The 15,280-nt window shown below is 45.0% G+C and overlaps 1 protein-coding gene across 2 annotated transcripts in view; it reads right to left on the minus strand.

The window, feature by feature from the left end:
- GLI2 (GLI family zinc finger 2) overlaps nucleotides 1–15,280 on the minus strand; it is a 146,152-nt gene that overhangs the window by 19,879 nt on the left and 110,993 nt on the right. The window contains exons 5-9 of one of the 2 annotated variants that reach the window (XM_074144876.1): nucleotides 9,814–10,015; nucleotides 7,245–7,458; nucleotides 5,504–5,617; nucleotides 4,599–4,606; nucleotides 1,923–2,088 (exon numbers count right to left, since the gene is read on the minus strand). In XM_074144876.1, the coding sequence (XP_074000977.1) occupies nucleotides 1,923–2,088; nucleotides 4,599–4,606; nucleotides 5,504–5,617; nucleotides 7,245–7,458; nucleotides 9,814–10,015 (704 nt within the window). The remainder of the gene's footprint in view (nucleotides 1–1,922; nucleotides 2,089–4,598; nucleotides 4,607–5,503; nucleotides 5,618–7,244; nucleotides 7,459–9,813; nucleotides 10,016–15,280) is intronic. The other variant, XM_074144877.1, reaches the window with a different exon arrangement.

Here is a 15,280-nt window from a genome sequence, read left to right on the forward strand (position 1 = left end):
AATTGTGAGTGTGACCTTCAAGGCTGAGAGCAGCAGTGGTGCTTGAAAAAATAAGTCCTCATTCCTGCTGCTCCCCATTGACATGCACTTCTCCCACAAGCACATTGCCCACTGTGTGTGGAGAAGGGACCCTGCACGCCCAGGTACTTTGCTTTGCACACAAACTAGAGTTTTTCCATGCATGGTGGGATGCCACCTTCTCAGAAGTTGGCCCACGACATCTGTATTTCATTTGCATGTGTATTTTGGGCATCCCAAATCCACAACCCCATGTTGCTAGTAATCATAGTACAGAAGCCTCCATTTTTATAACCTTCCGAATTTAGGAAAATCTTGGACATTCTGTCAAATATTTTTCTTTGGGTTTTCTCTGGAAATAAATTGTGCTGAGCTGCCTGGATTTGCCCTGCACTTTTCTCTGGGCAGAGTTAAAGAGTTTTTCTTACATCTGAGAGGGAAATACACAAATACTGCCTGACAAATGTGAGCCCAGCCCATCCGACAGGACTGCTGTGGTTTAACCCCAGAAAAGCAACATCCCATGGCATGCAACGTGCCGCCCATTAAGCACCTTATCACTCATTTGGCCCTGAAAAACATTTCCAAATCTGTCTGTACTCAAGGACTGGCTGCACTGAACCAGTGACTTCTGGCAGAGATGGGCAGGTAGTAGCCTTAGATGGAAAAAGAACACATGCCCAAGATTATAATTTAGAGTATGGTCCCTCTGCACTAAGATAATGTTTGTGTGGAAACGCTTGGGGAAATGGAGACCAATGCCTGCTTGGTGGTATCTGAACATAACTAAAATGAAGATCTATAAAAAAGAGTGAGAAGAGATATGACACTTCAGAATGAGGGCTACAAGTGACTTGCACACGGGTGGCCCCTGGCAGGCTTGGAGCCAGGGGCACAAGGCAGCACAAGGCCAAAGGGAAGGGAGAAGATAGCTGCTCCAGTCACAAAATTTGCTCAGTCCAGCATTTTGCTGGGGCTGGTGAATTCCCAGTAGCTCTGTGCCTTCTTCAGATAAGTGCGGCTCACAAGACAGACTCAAAATGTGGACTGGAAGGGTGCTGGGGTGGGGCTCAGACACAGATCATGTCTGATTTCACTAGGACTTGCTCTGAGTTTGAGGGATTTGTCAACCCCAAAAGCCAAAGGAAAACAAACGGTGGATTCCCAGGTGAAGCAAAGCACACAAAAGGTTCCTGGAATTAATTAGAACTGAAAATCTGATTAATGACTTGGTTTGGGGATCCTTCAGGGAACAGCTTTGACACTGTTTTGGGGACATCACTGTGATTACGGAAGCCCTATTTCCCAATTTTAAAAAAATCAACCCACTTTCTCTATTTCAGGCCCTGATGGAGACACTGGAGCATGTCTCCAAACTCTGGAAGTGCTCTATTTTTGTGGGAGGGATTAGCTGAGCAGGTCAAGAGCCCCTAAGTGATATGGGCCTACAGCTCATGTCACAGCAGCATAAAAGGCTTTCGTGGCCTGGACAGGGACTGAAGACAGTATGGACAATCCCTGGCCCGTAGCTGGTATAAATGTATGGGGAGGCTCAGTGAACACGGCCAGGGAAGAGGGAAGAGCTCAGCCCCCTTCCCCATTTTCTGATCAGATCCTTTGCACGAAGCCTTCTCTCACTGGGTCTTGCACGAAGGAGACCGAAACTGCAGCATCAGCAGCTGAGAAGAGAGCAACATCAAATAATCTATGAGACGCTTCCTGCAGCTAAACTCCTTGGGGAACAGCGACCTGCTTTGGCAGTGTTTACACACTGTATCTCTGATTTGCACCTTTAGTAGGTCCCAGAGTGAGCTCTGGCTGTACAGCAGCTAGTGATAAAAAATGAGGACAAGTGCACAGAAACCCAAATTTATCGCTGGGGTTTCCTCCCAACCATTACTCACATGGACGAGCTGCTCTTGAGTGTCATATTCCTTTGTGCACCCTTCCCAGTGACAGTTCGTCTCATAAATAACTTCAGGCTCCTGTTTACATTCATCCTTATCTAGATCTTCTTTCAGGTCTGTCAGATGCTCCTGCAACACACAACGGCACATTGTATAAGGTGAACTTCTTTCATCTGAATTCCTCTGTCACTCATAGATTACAGGGCAGATATCAACCGATCACAAAAGCATACTCCTTGTGGCAACATAACATCCTTGATTACTGTGAAATAATGAGTTACAGAGTTTTGGTAGAAATGCATATGAAACACCCCAAAACCAAGGGTACAGCAGTGGCTGGCTCTAGACACGTCGTGAGCAGTCCCAGGAAAGGCTGGAGAAAGGAAAAAGGGAGGCTTTTGACTTTGGTCTGTGTTCTTCACTGGAGCAAAAGTTGTGATCTGGGGGGAGTGGGGAAATATGAGTGTGAAGAAACCACACAGCAGTCAAAGCCTAGTGGTTACCACACTCACCTGACATGGGCTGGGCAGGGGGTTCCTGTTTTCTGCATCTTTCTATGGATGAGAAAAATTATTATACCTAATGCTTATCCAAAGATTTTAGCCTTCAGGGTGGTCCATGGGGACAAAGTGGTGAGCCCTCAAAGCACTCCTCTGAGATATTGAAATTTAGGAAGCTTGAGCAAGACCCAGTGACGAGTGGGCTGCGAAGCAGAGCTCCAACGCCTCTGGGCTCATAAATGAGTTACTTTAATGCTGGGCACGCTGTGAGCTCTCTCCTTAACTTCTCTGTCTAGCCAGCTCCTCAGTGCTAAATGAAGCACGGAAGATTTTTTTATGGCTGCTATGAGGATTAAAGCATCAACACCCACACAATAGTGTAACATTCAACATAATTAGTACAATTCAGAGGTAAGGACAACTGTCGGCTCTGCGTGCATCAGACACTTGCACTACAGACAAGGCAATCAGCAGCCAATATTGGCTTGGGAATTTAGCAATACAGCACCCTGCAGGTTTTGACCCCCTTCATTCCCTTTCCTCCTAATTACTACTACTGCCCAGCACAGAGCATCCTGCCTCCAGGGCAGCTTTAGACAGGAACGTCTGGGGTGACTGACCACATCAGACACCATTCCTCATGATCTGATGCTACAGTTGGCCCCATAAGTGTGTAGACACAGCCAGACCCGCCTCAAACTGCCTCTGACCTTCCCAAATGGACCTATTTGGCTGCCATCTCCTTCCCCACCAACACCTTCCCAATGCCAACTGAGGGGCTGCAATGATTAATGACTTAATGGCATTATATGGCTTGGAAAGTTAGATCCGCCGTACGAAAGTTCAATAGTTTTCATTAACTAGCTCATGACATACAGGCCAGATGTGACTTTTCAATTTGAAAGTTTAGATATGGAGAGGAAGAGATTTGTTTTAATTAGCTCTTCATTTAAAAAAAAAATAAAAATTGCAAGGTGGCTCTTGAGACAGGAAACTGAAGTAATTTACAGAAAGACTTCTGGAGATTCAAACTATACCAGAACCCAGAGCAATAGTCTCAGAAAGCTGAAATGACTGCTTCTTTGTCCTGCAATTCCTATTTGTTTGAGCTGTGAATATTGCTTTTGTTGAAACAGTTCTCTGCATGCAAAGTGTGGTCTCTGGAAAAGTGAAATTTTCTACTAAAAATCTTATTTTGCCAAAATGTTTATACTTTCTGTTGGAAAAATGGAATTTAAACCATTTTAATTTATTGAAGAGGACTGACTTGTTTCATTTCTTGCTAGTTCAACGTTAATCTGACTCTCTACTGGAGCTATTGTGGTATCGTAAGAGCACAGTAACTCAGGTCCCTCGTGCCTGGTGCTCCACTGTGTCCCACAAATCTTGTCTGGATTGCATTTTTTATAGCACAAGCCATCATGGGAGATACTGTCTGGCCAAGGATTTTAAACACCCAAACCACAACTCACATGAGGCGTTTCCAGTACAGCATTTCCAAAACAAAACACACACATACGTGCTTTTTTTGGGATGGCTGAGCTTCATACTCTGCAAAAAATGTATCAGTCAATAATTAACTGACTGTAACTCAACTTTTCAGCACAGTCTCCTGCAGAACAGGAATCCTCAAATTTAACAAGTTGCTGCCGCTTAGACCAACTAAAGTGGAGACACCCACTACGTTCAGTCTTACAAACTGTTCTCCTTGCCAAGAATGGGCTGTCTCTTACAAGGTACTTTCCAGTAATTTCCCAGTCAATACTGAAATGCTGCAAGACATGAAGCCTACATTTCTCTTGGGGTATTACTTCACAGGTCTCCTCATTAGGAGCTATTAGATCACCAGCACACATTTTCCTTAATTTCACCTTGCTATTCTAATCAGGCCTCCTTGCACCACTGTAAACAATTATCCCCCTTCTTTCAGTGCTTCTTACATGTAAAGCTCAGTGGATGAAGCTCTGGGGCAGGGCTGCAGGGGTGAGCCAGGCTGATGCTACTCAAGCACTCCCTATGCTTGGGTGCTCACCTCTTCAAATCAGGGCAGGGAAAGAAGTACGACAGTCGTCGAGCAAGCAGCTGTCTGTCCCACAGCTCTTCTGCTACAGATGCTTTGAGAAAGCAGGTGATGGCTTTCAAATCTTTTGTCATTTGCCACAACAAATTAAACATGTGGCCCTATTAGCCTGGGTGGTGGCCAGATTGGTTTTTCGGGGCATGTGCTTTTGCAGCAGCGTGTAGATGCACTCCTAAGCTCAAAGCTCCAGAGAGATGCCTCTTTGCCCTAATCGTGCTGACTACAGCATGTTTATCTTTCCCTGATATGCTATCTTCATCAATTTTACCAGCCCCCTGATGACTGCACACGTTGCTGTCCCCATGCATCATGCTGAGACCTGCTCCTGAACCAGGGCAGAAGGAGAAATTTGTCATCAACTCTTCCATTCGCTTGACAATAACACGGCCTAATATTTCATGAAAATGAAGTGCCCAGAGCACTCCTGATAGTTTACAGTTGTGATAAAGGATGGTCAGATGGATACTGTCAGCCATTAAACAGTTTGCAATCACAGAGCTCCAGAAAGAAAGTAAAGGCCTTTGGGCCCTTCTCAGTGTCAAATGTTGTGTCACCAGTGTAAAGGATGTTTCTATGAGCAATTCCTTGTTGAATCAAGAAGTCATCCTTTTTTTTGCAAGCTTTCTACCTACATGCAAGAATCCCTTGTAATCTATGTTTGCTCTGAGACACCAACGCTGCTTGCTTTGCAGCACAGAAAACTCAGGCTTCATTTTTAAAGTTATCACACTTGAAATATTCCCTCCCTCCTTTTCTACCCAAACACCACAACAGCAAGCTGAGTCCCAAGCACCCATCGAATGCTTCACTCGGTCACTGCAGCTCTGCCCTGTACCTTGCTGGCCTTCCTGCTACAAGAGACACTCGCCTGCCTGGCAGATATTGATACCTTGCTCCCAGCTGCTGCAAAAGGTGCCAAGAGTATTGTTCCCAAGGACAACGAGACCCAGCAGCTTACTGCCTCGGCCCCACAACACGTCTCGCACCAAGAAGGTTACCTGTGTGGTTGGGGACGCTGGGGGCAAGCCCTCGACTTCAGTCTTGACTTTGCTGCGCTTGTTAATTACTGGATTGACTGTGCTGCTGACGGCCGACTCGCTGCTCTGCTTGCTCTAGGAAAGAAAACCAGGCAAGGTATGGCACCGGGCTTTGGGGTGAGAGACCGGCTGCAGCCCACCTCTTCCTTAAAAGTTAACTAAAAAATCAGTCAAGGTTGAGCTTCAGGAGTGGCTGAGGACCATGGGGTACTGGCCTGCTGGCCTGGGTTTCACGTGAAAACTACCCCGTGTGGGTTTGTCCAAGGCAGAGATGGAAGAGAGGGAAGAGTCAAGGGCAGTGTCAGCTTCTGCAGGCTCACCAGTGAGCTTGGCCTCGCCGCTGCTGCTCCGTTTCAGAGCGATCCAGTCCCTGTCAAAGCCATCAAAACCTTATGCAACCCCCACCCAAGCCACGAATTTATTTCTCAATGCGATGAAATGATTTGTTGAGAAAATGAATTCCTGGGGGAAGCAGGAGGCTCTGGTTACATGCAAGGGCTCCGGCGTGCTGGGTGCATGAAAGGCTATGTGTATATTTTGCTAAGCTCTTAAAAAATGAGAACAACTTCAGGAGAAAAAACATCCCATTGTATGTGCATAAAATTGGAACATTAACATTTTAAATACACTCTTGCTAATTGCTCAAAATTGGTCCTGCAAGTTATTAAACAGAGGCATAACTCCTGCCAGCCACATTATTTTGGTAGCCAGTTTGTGAGAAGAAAACAAAACCAATCAATCAAATAACCTTCAATAACAAACAGAGTTTGCAGTGCAGCAGCCATGAGAAACCCTAAAACAATAAACCAGTCTGAAAAGTTCAGTATGATACAACTAAAACAACAATTTGAAATGGGTGTGAAATGAGGTGAAATAAGTCTTTGGGGAGAAAAGCAACTGCAATTTAAACTTCCAAGGAATGAAAATGGGAAGGAAAAATGATTAAAAATGTGCTAGACGTATCCACTAAACTTGTGCATGTGGAGGGCTTGTGCACACATGCGTGTGCCTGTGTGAGCTCACAGGTATTTGCAAGGACGCATTTGAGGCGTGGGATTTCATACACATCGCAGCATTCCTAGTTTTCAAAATCTGGCCCCTGCATTTGCAAACCTTAACAGTAAAAATCAACAGCAGAGATACCCCAAGAGAGAAAGCTACTGAAGAAGAAGGAACGATAAGTAAAATGGCTAGAGATTCTAGGTAGGACGCATTAATTTGTTGAAGAGGAAAGGAATAAGATGTTTTAAGACCATTTGCATAGTTCACGTGTCGAAAAAAGGAAGGGGGAATTGGTGAAGGAACTGATGAAGCTTCGTTCACAGCGCTCGGGTATTTATCTGGCAAAACACTTTGGCATGGCCTGGATTTCAATAGCACATAACACATGTTCAAGGAGATTTGCTGCTTGAGAGGACCCTGCATATCATGCTCAACGCTTTGATGGATTAAGGCCTTTGGTTCCTGGATGGGTAGATACGTGTGTGTGCAAGGAAGGGACGTGGGCGCAAAATTTGCCTGTGACTAGTCCAGAACCACTTTGCCAGGAGGAGGAAAAAGCAACGTAAAGGGAGAGCGTGAGTAAAAAGAGAGTGGGTAAAACTCCCACAGCCGCCATGAATGGTAACACTTATCCCATGGAGAACGTGCCCCCATTTCCTCGTGTGCCATGCATGGAGTGAGCCAGGACAGCTGTCCCTACCTGGCTGGAGTCAGAGACGCAGTTGCTGTTGCTGCTGATCTGTGCCGGCGGCGGGTTGACGGAGATGACCGCCATGTGCTGCCGTGGGGGGAAGGTCGGGGATGGCTGGATCAGGGGAGGAGTGTGTCCAAAGGCTGAGCTCAGGCCTCTCTGCTGGGTCAGTATCTGCTGGTACGTCACGGGGTTAATGGGGTGGGGGAAGCTGAACGCTGGGCTACAGCAATAGAAGGAGGAAAAGTGATGAGGAGTTATTTTAAATAATATTTATCACGTTAGCTAGTGACTGATTCAAGTTTAGCTTCCTGGAGACTCCAGGAGACAAGCTGCAATGACCCAGCTAGATGCTTTCAATGCCACAATAAGCCTGACAGCCTGTTTTACTGCAAAGACAGGATTCGTCTCATGTGTGCCTCAGCAAACTTCTGATTCATTTCGACTCACATATCAGACTGATCGTAATTTCTTTGCTTCCTATGTTTAAAAACAGCCAAAGCCCTTGGCAGGGAGTGCAGAAGAGGACAGGACTTGGACACATCTGGCTTTGCAGCCCCTGAGGCTCCCAGGTTTTCCCATGCCGATCTATTCTGCAGACCCACGACCTTGGGGTTACGCTACCCTGGATGTAAAAAACCAGCGTCACCTGGCTCACCTGGCAGAGATCACAGCAGGGATGAATAACTATCCACTTAACATAGTCCCAAACCACGCAATTTACTCTGCATTCAGGTGAGGGAAGTGCTGGCTCAGGGGACTGCTGAAGTATGTCACCCTTCGTATGTAGGTTACTGGTTCAGCTCCAATCTAGGTCAGTGGTGACCAGAAACAACACCAGTTCCTGGCTGCTTGGGTAATGGCCGGGGGCAACAGGTCCGAGCCAGGATGCAGCAGTTGACAGCATTAAAAACACAATGCTGCTTCTGGAATCAAGGGGAAGAGGTGGAGAAGCATGGGAGACGCTCTGCTCCCTGTACTCTAGGCGGGTGATGCATGAACCATAGACTCTCAGCCCCAAAATCAATTATTTGCCACCTTTAAGAAGTGGCTGCCCTGAACCTTTACCCTCATTGAATTTTCTCTCACATCACTAAAACTGCCCACGATGTGAGTGCTCAGAGAACAGGGCCATAATTAGCAACATGCTTCATTTCCAATTTTGCTTTTAGAGAAAATACTTATTGCTGGTGACCATAGAATTAGTATTTCTGTTCCAAACCAGTTAATGACAACTTGACTAAAAGAATAAAGGGCAAAAACCACTACAGTGTAAAAGAGCTCTGGGAGTTAGATATGTGCTGCAGCAAATGAGGTGTGATGGCAGGCTGCTGCACGGCTTTGTTATGTTACAGCAAAGCCCAAAAATGACTTTCTGAAGTGCTACTAGGATCTGGGTCTGAGCGGGTGAGAAAGGATTTCATTACTGCCACTAAGACATTGTTAAAATAATAAAAAAAAAATCTTTTCACCCCAAATTTCTGACAGTTATCCTGTTATATACATAACCCATTTTACAATTCCTGACATTCAAGATACACCTTTAGAACACCGAGAAGAGTTTCAAATTCAGTATTATTACTTGATTATTCTGTCGCAGGCCAACAACTGACCATTGGGTCAGACTCTGCACTCTACTGATTGTTGAAAATAGCAGATGCTACCCTGAAAAGCTTAAAATCTGAGTATAAGATGAGATGCTACAGGTATGTCCAGTTAAAGACAACAGGTGACAAGACCAGAAAAATATGATTAGCAGACAAGCAGTTGCTATGTGTTTAAATTAGCATTATGTTTGATTCTACAGTCAATTTCTAATTGCTGCTGCCAGATAAAGTAACTGATAAAATTAATGTTACAGTTACTAATGGCAATATCTATGTTTTCCCCTACAAATTTAAGGAGACATGATCTTCATAAACCCTTGCTTTGCAACATCAGTGTTAATTAGAACTAACATTTTTAACAGTTAAGTAATAAAAAGAATAATAACATTGTGAAACTTGGGTGAAGCAATCACGGCAGGAATTGACAACAGTGAGCTGCTAGTGTAAGTGCTTTTTAATTAAGGTTTGAGTAAAATTTTACTCAAGGGCTTAGATTTCTTTTAAGTATGTTTTTAGAATTAGGCTCTTAAATCCACCCAGGCAACATTTTTTTTTAAGGATGTGGACCAATAATTTGGAGAATACTTTGGGGCAATCTCGTAAATCAGAGTGTTTCTTAATCAGTCCAACCGCTCACAATGAGCATTTTTTAGATTAATTTATTCTCCATTTCTGCTTGCAGGGAGGCATGATCATACTGTAATTACTGCAAATCTGGAAACCAATAATCCAAATCCAGCACCCCACCCTCCCATGTCGTGTCGTGTGTGTCCCCCCGCCCTCTCCCCCCCATGCCATGAAGTACCCTTCCACGTGGAAAACCAGATGGGGGTTTTGATTTAATACACTACATAGCCCCAACACACAAAAGCAGAGGTTGCAAGGAAGAGAAGGTCTTCCCTGCTGGAGGATCACCCCTCCTTTTGGGGGGATGGCTACACATCTGAACGGAGCCGGTCCCAGAGCTTTACCTGATTGTCCCGGCAGATAAATGGCCGTAGGAGCCACTTGCCGCTGAACTGCTTCTGGAGTTGTTGATATACGCCACAAGAGAGTTTGGGGAGGTCCTGATCATCGTCTGGAGATCAATGCTGGCATCAGACAGTGGGGAGATAGACAGGGCTCGTTTTCGGCTTAATCTTGGAGTCACCCGCGGGCTCGAAAACCGGGACACTGTAGGAAAGAGAGACTTTGTCAGAAAACAGCAGCGGGCTGCTCCTGTCCTGTGGGGCCACGGGAGGTGCTGAGACCTGCTGCACTCGTGACTGCTGTGGGATGTTCAGGAGCCCGCAGCATCGCTGGGACTGACTGCACTTTGATGGGGGGTTTCCTCTCTGCTGGGCACTGCATGACGGGGGTCAGGCAGCACGGTGAACAACCGCTTCCATCGCCCTCCTCTGGGGATAAACAGAAGCCTATCCATCACCCCCTTTCGTCAGCACTAAATTAACTTAAAATTAAAAGGGAAAAGGACCCGCAAGGTTTCCGTGAGCGCAGCAATCCCTGTTGACTCGGTGGCAGGAGCAGCGGGCCAGAAGAGCTGCACGTCAGAGCGGGGGCGACCCTTGGAAATGTTGCATGCGCTTGTGTGCGGAGGGAGCGGAAACCAAGCAAGCGTGAGCACAATGCTGGCCATCCAATTAACGAAGGAGGCGAGGCTCCAGGAGCCCCGAAAGTAAATTAAGAGTTTTAAGAAAACCAATCTGGCAGCTCAGGCACAAAGTTCAAGCTCTGCCCCCCCGAGGGGATCTGCCAATGCCTGGACCCTATTAGCAATTGTCAATCACTCGGGCATGAAGTCATTTCCAACCCTGCCAGTCCCATTTGTGGATCTGCAACACATGGAGAGTTACTACTGTACCAATTTGGCCTTCCCCAGCATTTTGGCACTGCTAACTGGAACGACTGACCTCATCCAGAGGAAACTCTGCCCAGGCCTGACCCACCTGCAAATCTCCAGGGTGGCATGGACGGGAGCTGGGGACTGGCCATATCACAATGACCCCTGATAGCAGGGTACCAGATCCAAAGCTTGCCTGAGCCCTAGCCTGTCTGAAATGTCTCATCACTCCAAAGCAATGAGAACAGTGTTTATGTTGTCTAATTTTTTTAAAGAAATAAATTCTAAGGGTAAAATATGCCAATTGGCCATGGGGTCCAGTTGGTAATTCCCATCACCCACCCAGGGGCACAGGAGGGCTCAGCTGTTCCAGCTCTTTCCCTTGATGAGCGCAGCGCTGTATCACTACCTGGCTTTTCCAGCAGCGGTCTCCCCAGAAAGCTTGCTGTGGGTATATCCTATAAAACACTGTGAACAAAACAGTAACCTGCCCAGACAGGCAATATGAACTATTTTCCTCTAGCTGGTTGAAGGGACTGATGCTGGCTGGATATGACCAAATACAAGTCCGGCACTTTGCAAGAGCATAAACTTTCCATCCTGACGACAGTGCTGGCATGTGAGATGGTGAATGGGATGTGCAAGGAGGTAAAATATAACCTGCCAGTGTGACCAAATAGTTCCTTGATTTGTGTTGGCTCGCAGAAATTTGTGTCAACATTTCCCTGAGACCAGTGGCTGGGTTGCAGTCTCCCAGTCTCCCCATGACTCACCTGTGTGCCTAAGTGGCTCTAACTGTCATTACCATGCCTGGGTGCTGTGTAATCAATGGGGTTTAGTCCCCTTATTACCCATCATGTAATACCATACCCATTGCACAAGATTAATGACTTGCCCAAGGTCCCACTGGAAGTCCAAGGCTAAGTCGGTACTTAAACCAAGCACTCTTGTGACTTTTGTCTTACACCTAAGCAGTTTCAGGAGTTGCCTTATTGCAATACTGACAATATTGGGAATTTCTCCTAAAAATCAGATTGTTGCATATATGCTGAACACATTCTTCTTACAGTATTTTGCACAACTACATTTTGCAGCCTTGTGGGCCAGGGAGGTGCTAGAAAACATGACTCAAGGATCAGGTAGCAAACAGAAAGAGCACGCAGCGGTCTATAAAAATCACATCCTGAGTTTTAAAGCTGTCCCATGATTTGGAGGGACTAGATTCAAACTATCCTAACTCTTGTGGCTGACAGACTCCAGTCCCGTTTTGCCATGGTGAGTGGCACTTCCCTCAGGAGCTGGAAAAGGAACAACTGGTTTGTAGAGCACTACGGAGGCAAAACCAAAACTAGCAAACTCCCCTCAGCAAAGGCTGGTCCTGCCTAAAGGCTGGAGTGGAGTATTCCCAGACTTCACACCTGGTTCATGAAATTTGGGCCCTGCCAGAGCCCTGGACCGAGCAACATGAGGGTCAAAACTGTGCTCTGTCTGCAACATATTAGTTTATGGATTTGAACTTAAACTCTTTTTGCTTTTTCTTTTCTTTCTTTCCTTTTATTTTTTTTTCTTCTGACTCTAAGGCATCTTGATTCAATACATGGGCCATGACCTGGGAAGACCTGGGTGCTGTTCCCAGTCCTCCCTGACATATCTACTTGAGCATGTTGATTCTTTTTGTGTCCCTGTTTCCCGTTGTCATCTATTTAGATGAGCTCCTTTAGATGGGGTTTGTGTTTTATTCTGTATGTATTGCACCGAGCGTGATGGGGCTCCATCTTAGCTGAGTTGTCAGTGTTTCTGTCCCACAAATAATATGCGTCTTTCCAGATATAGATATTGTTTTCTGAATTTGCATTCCCACAGTCTCCTCCTTCTCTAACAGAAGGAAGCAGGCCAGATTTGACAGTCATATTTATCTCTGTTACTCCCACACCTCAAGGGAGATCTGTTTATTAATGTGCCACTTCCCTTGATAAATTACTAAATAGAAAGAAAAGCCTTGTACTCATTTCTCGCTGTTCCTTCCCATGATTTATGTCCACAGTGCTGGCTCAGCCATTGGTCGCCATTAATTTGCAGAGGGAAGAAGTCCTGATGACCAACAGAAACCTGGCTTTTCCCTGTGCATCCAACACGGGCATCCCTCCCCACTGCACACAGGTATGTCATTTTTTCCCTGTGTAAAACTCTGCTGGAAGCTGTCAGATTTGCAAGCTGGCCTGGGACTTCTCCAGCCCAAACCCAGTAATAAGCATTGCATTACTGTCTGCTCTAATTTAGATCTTGCAAGTACCATGGGCTACCTGAAATGTTTGATAGCAGATCCAATACGTTGGGCTAATGCTTTACACAAAAGCCTCTTAGGTCTTGTGGGCTTCCAGGGAAAGCTGTGACCTAAAATCGTGCTATGGATGAACGATTCCTCTCTTCCCAATAACAGCCTGCCCAAGGTGCCTGGGAAGGGAAGTGCCTGGGAAACGGAAAAGGAGTTTAACCACATGAAGAAGTGTTCACTAGTGCATTTAGGAAGAGGGAATCTTTTCAAAATTATTATTCAAAAGCAGATTAGCAGCACCGGGATCATTCTTAATAATACAATTGGTCTGACCTAATCCCCTGATCTGAGGACACGGAGTACGAATGCTAAATGGTACCAGGCAGCAGCAAAGATAAGCATTAGCGTAGCTGTGCGTATAGGCAAGGTGTTCAGTATGGGCTGCCCGGCAGCCACTTGAATACGTAAGCAAAATCCGCTGTTGCCTGAGGTCCAGTGATGTTCAAAGGAAAAACAACTCCTTCAGGAGCGACTGTGCCCAGAGAAGTAAATGAAGGTGGGATCCATTTTTCAGAGACAGAGAGCCTCGGGAGGATTTATCACTAGCACTCCTCCTCTCATCTCCCCTTCAAAAATGCTGACTTATCAAAATGAATGGGGTTAGTTTTAAGACTTTTTTGATGTTTGGAAAATATGTTAGGGGAAGAGTTTCCAAACTGTCAGAGTACGCCCTTCAATACTCTCAAAAGAAAAAAAACTGGTATTTTTATGTTGTTGTTCTAAAAGATGTTTTGTTGAGACCAATAAAGTCATCATAGGTTAAAATGAATTTGAAAAGGTTACAAATTGAAATAAAAATAGGAAATTATTTTAAAACTAATTTCACTCATCTGTCAGAGTTTCAATTTTTAAAATTAATTTATCTATGCCTCTCTCTCTCAGATGGGGACCTTTTTTACCTTCAGTTTCTTTCCCTTGAATACTTCTGAGAGATGGGAAAATTCTTTCTCACCCAGGTCCAGACAGAAGTGATGGGCCAAAGACCGCAAGCAAAACAAGAAACAAGACAACTCCATGAGCTACTCTGTATCATTGCCTCCTCTGGTGTCCAGTAATTTTTCCAGCCAAGAGCATTTACAGCATGCCCTTACATGCTGTAAATACATGCCCATACATTACAGCATGGGTGTTCTTTGGTGATGGCTCTTCCCGTATCAATTTGCTCTGCTACTTCAACTTCTCACCTGGAATAAAGACCTATTAAAGCTAGCAGATGCTTTCCATTGGCTGCCATGGACTTCAGAACTTGGAATAAATATGAATTCAAACGCTGACCTAGAGACACCCTTGTTTCAGCTATCTCAACTTTACTTTCAAATGACTTTTTTCCCACTTGAAAAACATGCTATTGTTTATGTGCTCATTTTTGGACATACTAACAGCTTGGTTTCTATTTATTCAGTGTATATTAAAAGAATCAGCTCTGAATGGAAGCAACTTGATTTTTTTTTTTTTGTCTTGTGTTTTCAAAAGCTAAAGATACCTGCTTAGAATTCAAAACTCTTTCAGATTTCAAGCAGAAACAACAGAAATATACTTTGGCCTGAAGTAAGACAAAGGAAATTTTAAGCAAAAAGACTGTCCCCATCTCCCTACACTCTCAGAGTTAGGAGGAGATTGAAATGACAATGTGAAGTGGTGAACAGAAGGATGCAGTAAAGGTTGAGCCCAAAGCTCTGGGCACTGGCGATAGTGGATGGCAGTCCATGAAGGTCAGTAAAAAATTTACCATAGGCCTTTGCCCCCTGCTCTCTTTTCTTACAAAAAGTCAATTCCAGATACATTTTATAGTGTTTTAATTGGAGCACACTGGCCCTTCCAATCCATTTCATACCCAGACCCAGATACACTGGCTGTCATAGGCTCAGCTCTATAAGCTAGAGAATGAGAATAACCCATGTATTTTAAGAAATATTTCAAAACTGCCTAGAATAACTTTTCAGTATAAAAAGCCGGATTTAACAGCAGCATTGTCTTTGCAGGCTAAATGTAAATGCCACAGCTCACAAACGAAGCCATTTCTCTCCTGGAGCAGTTTAAATATCCCACTTCTAAACCAGCAAGAATTCAAGGCTTAATTTTCAAGTGACACTGGCCATGTCTGCCAGATGTCCCAGCCCAGTCCTCCAGCCAGCCTAGAGCTGGGAGAAAAGTCCAAATTTCTTGGTAAAAGATAAAAATTTCTTTGGCAATTTCCTACAGGATCTTAAAATTATCACATCCAAAAGTTGCTCAGAAACTGGGATTTTCTTTCCCAATTTGG

This window comes from Numenius arquata, chromosome 3 (assembly GCF_964106895.1).
Source record: "Numenius arquata chromosome 3, bNumArq3.hap1.1, whole genome shotgun sequence".
In the NCBI taxonomy this organism is placed as follows: domain Eukaryota; kingdom Metazoa; phylum Chordata; class Aves; order Charadriiformes; family Scolopacidae; genus Numenius; species Numenius arquata.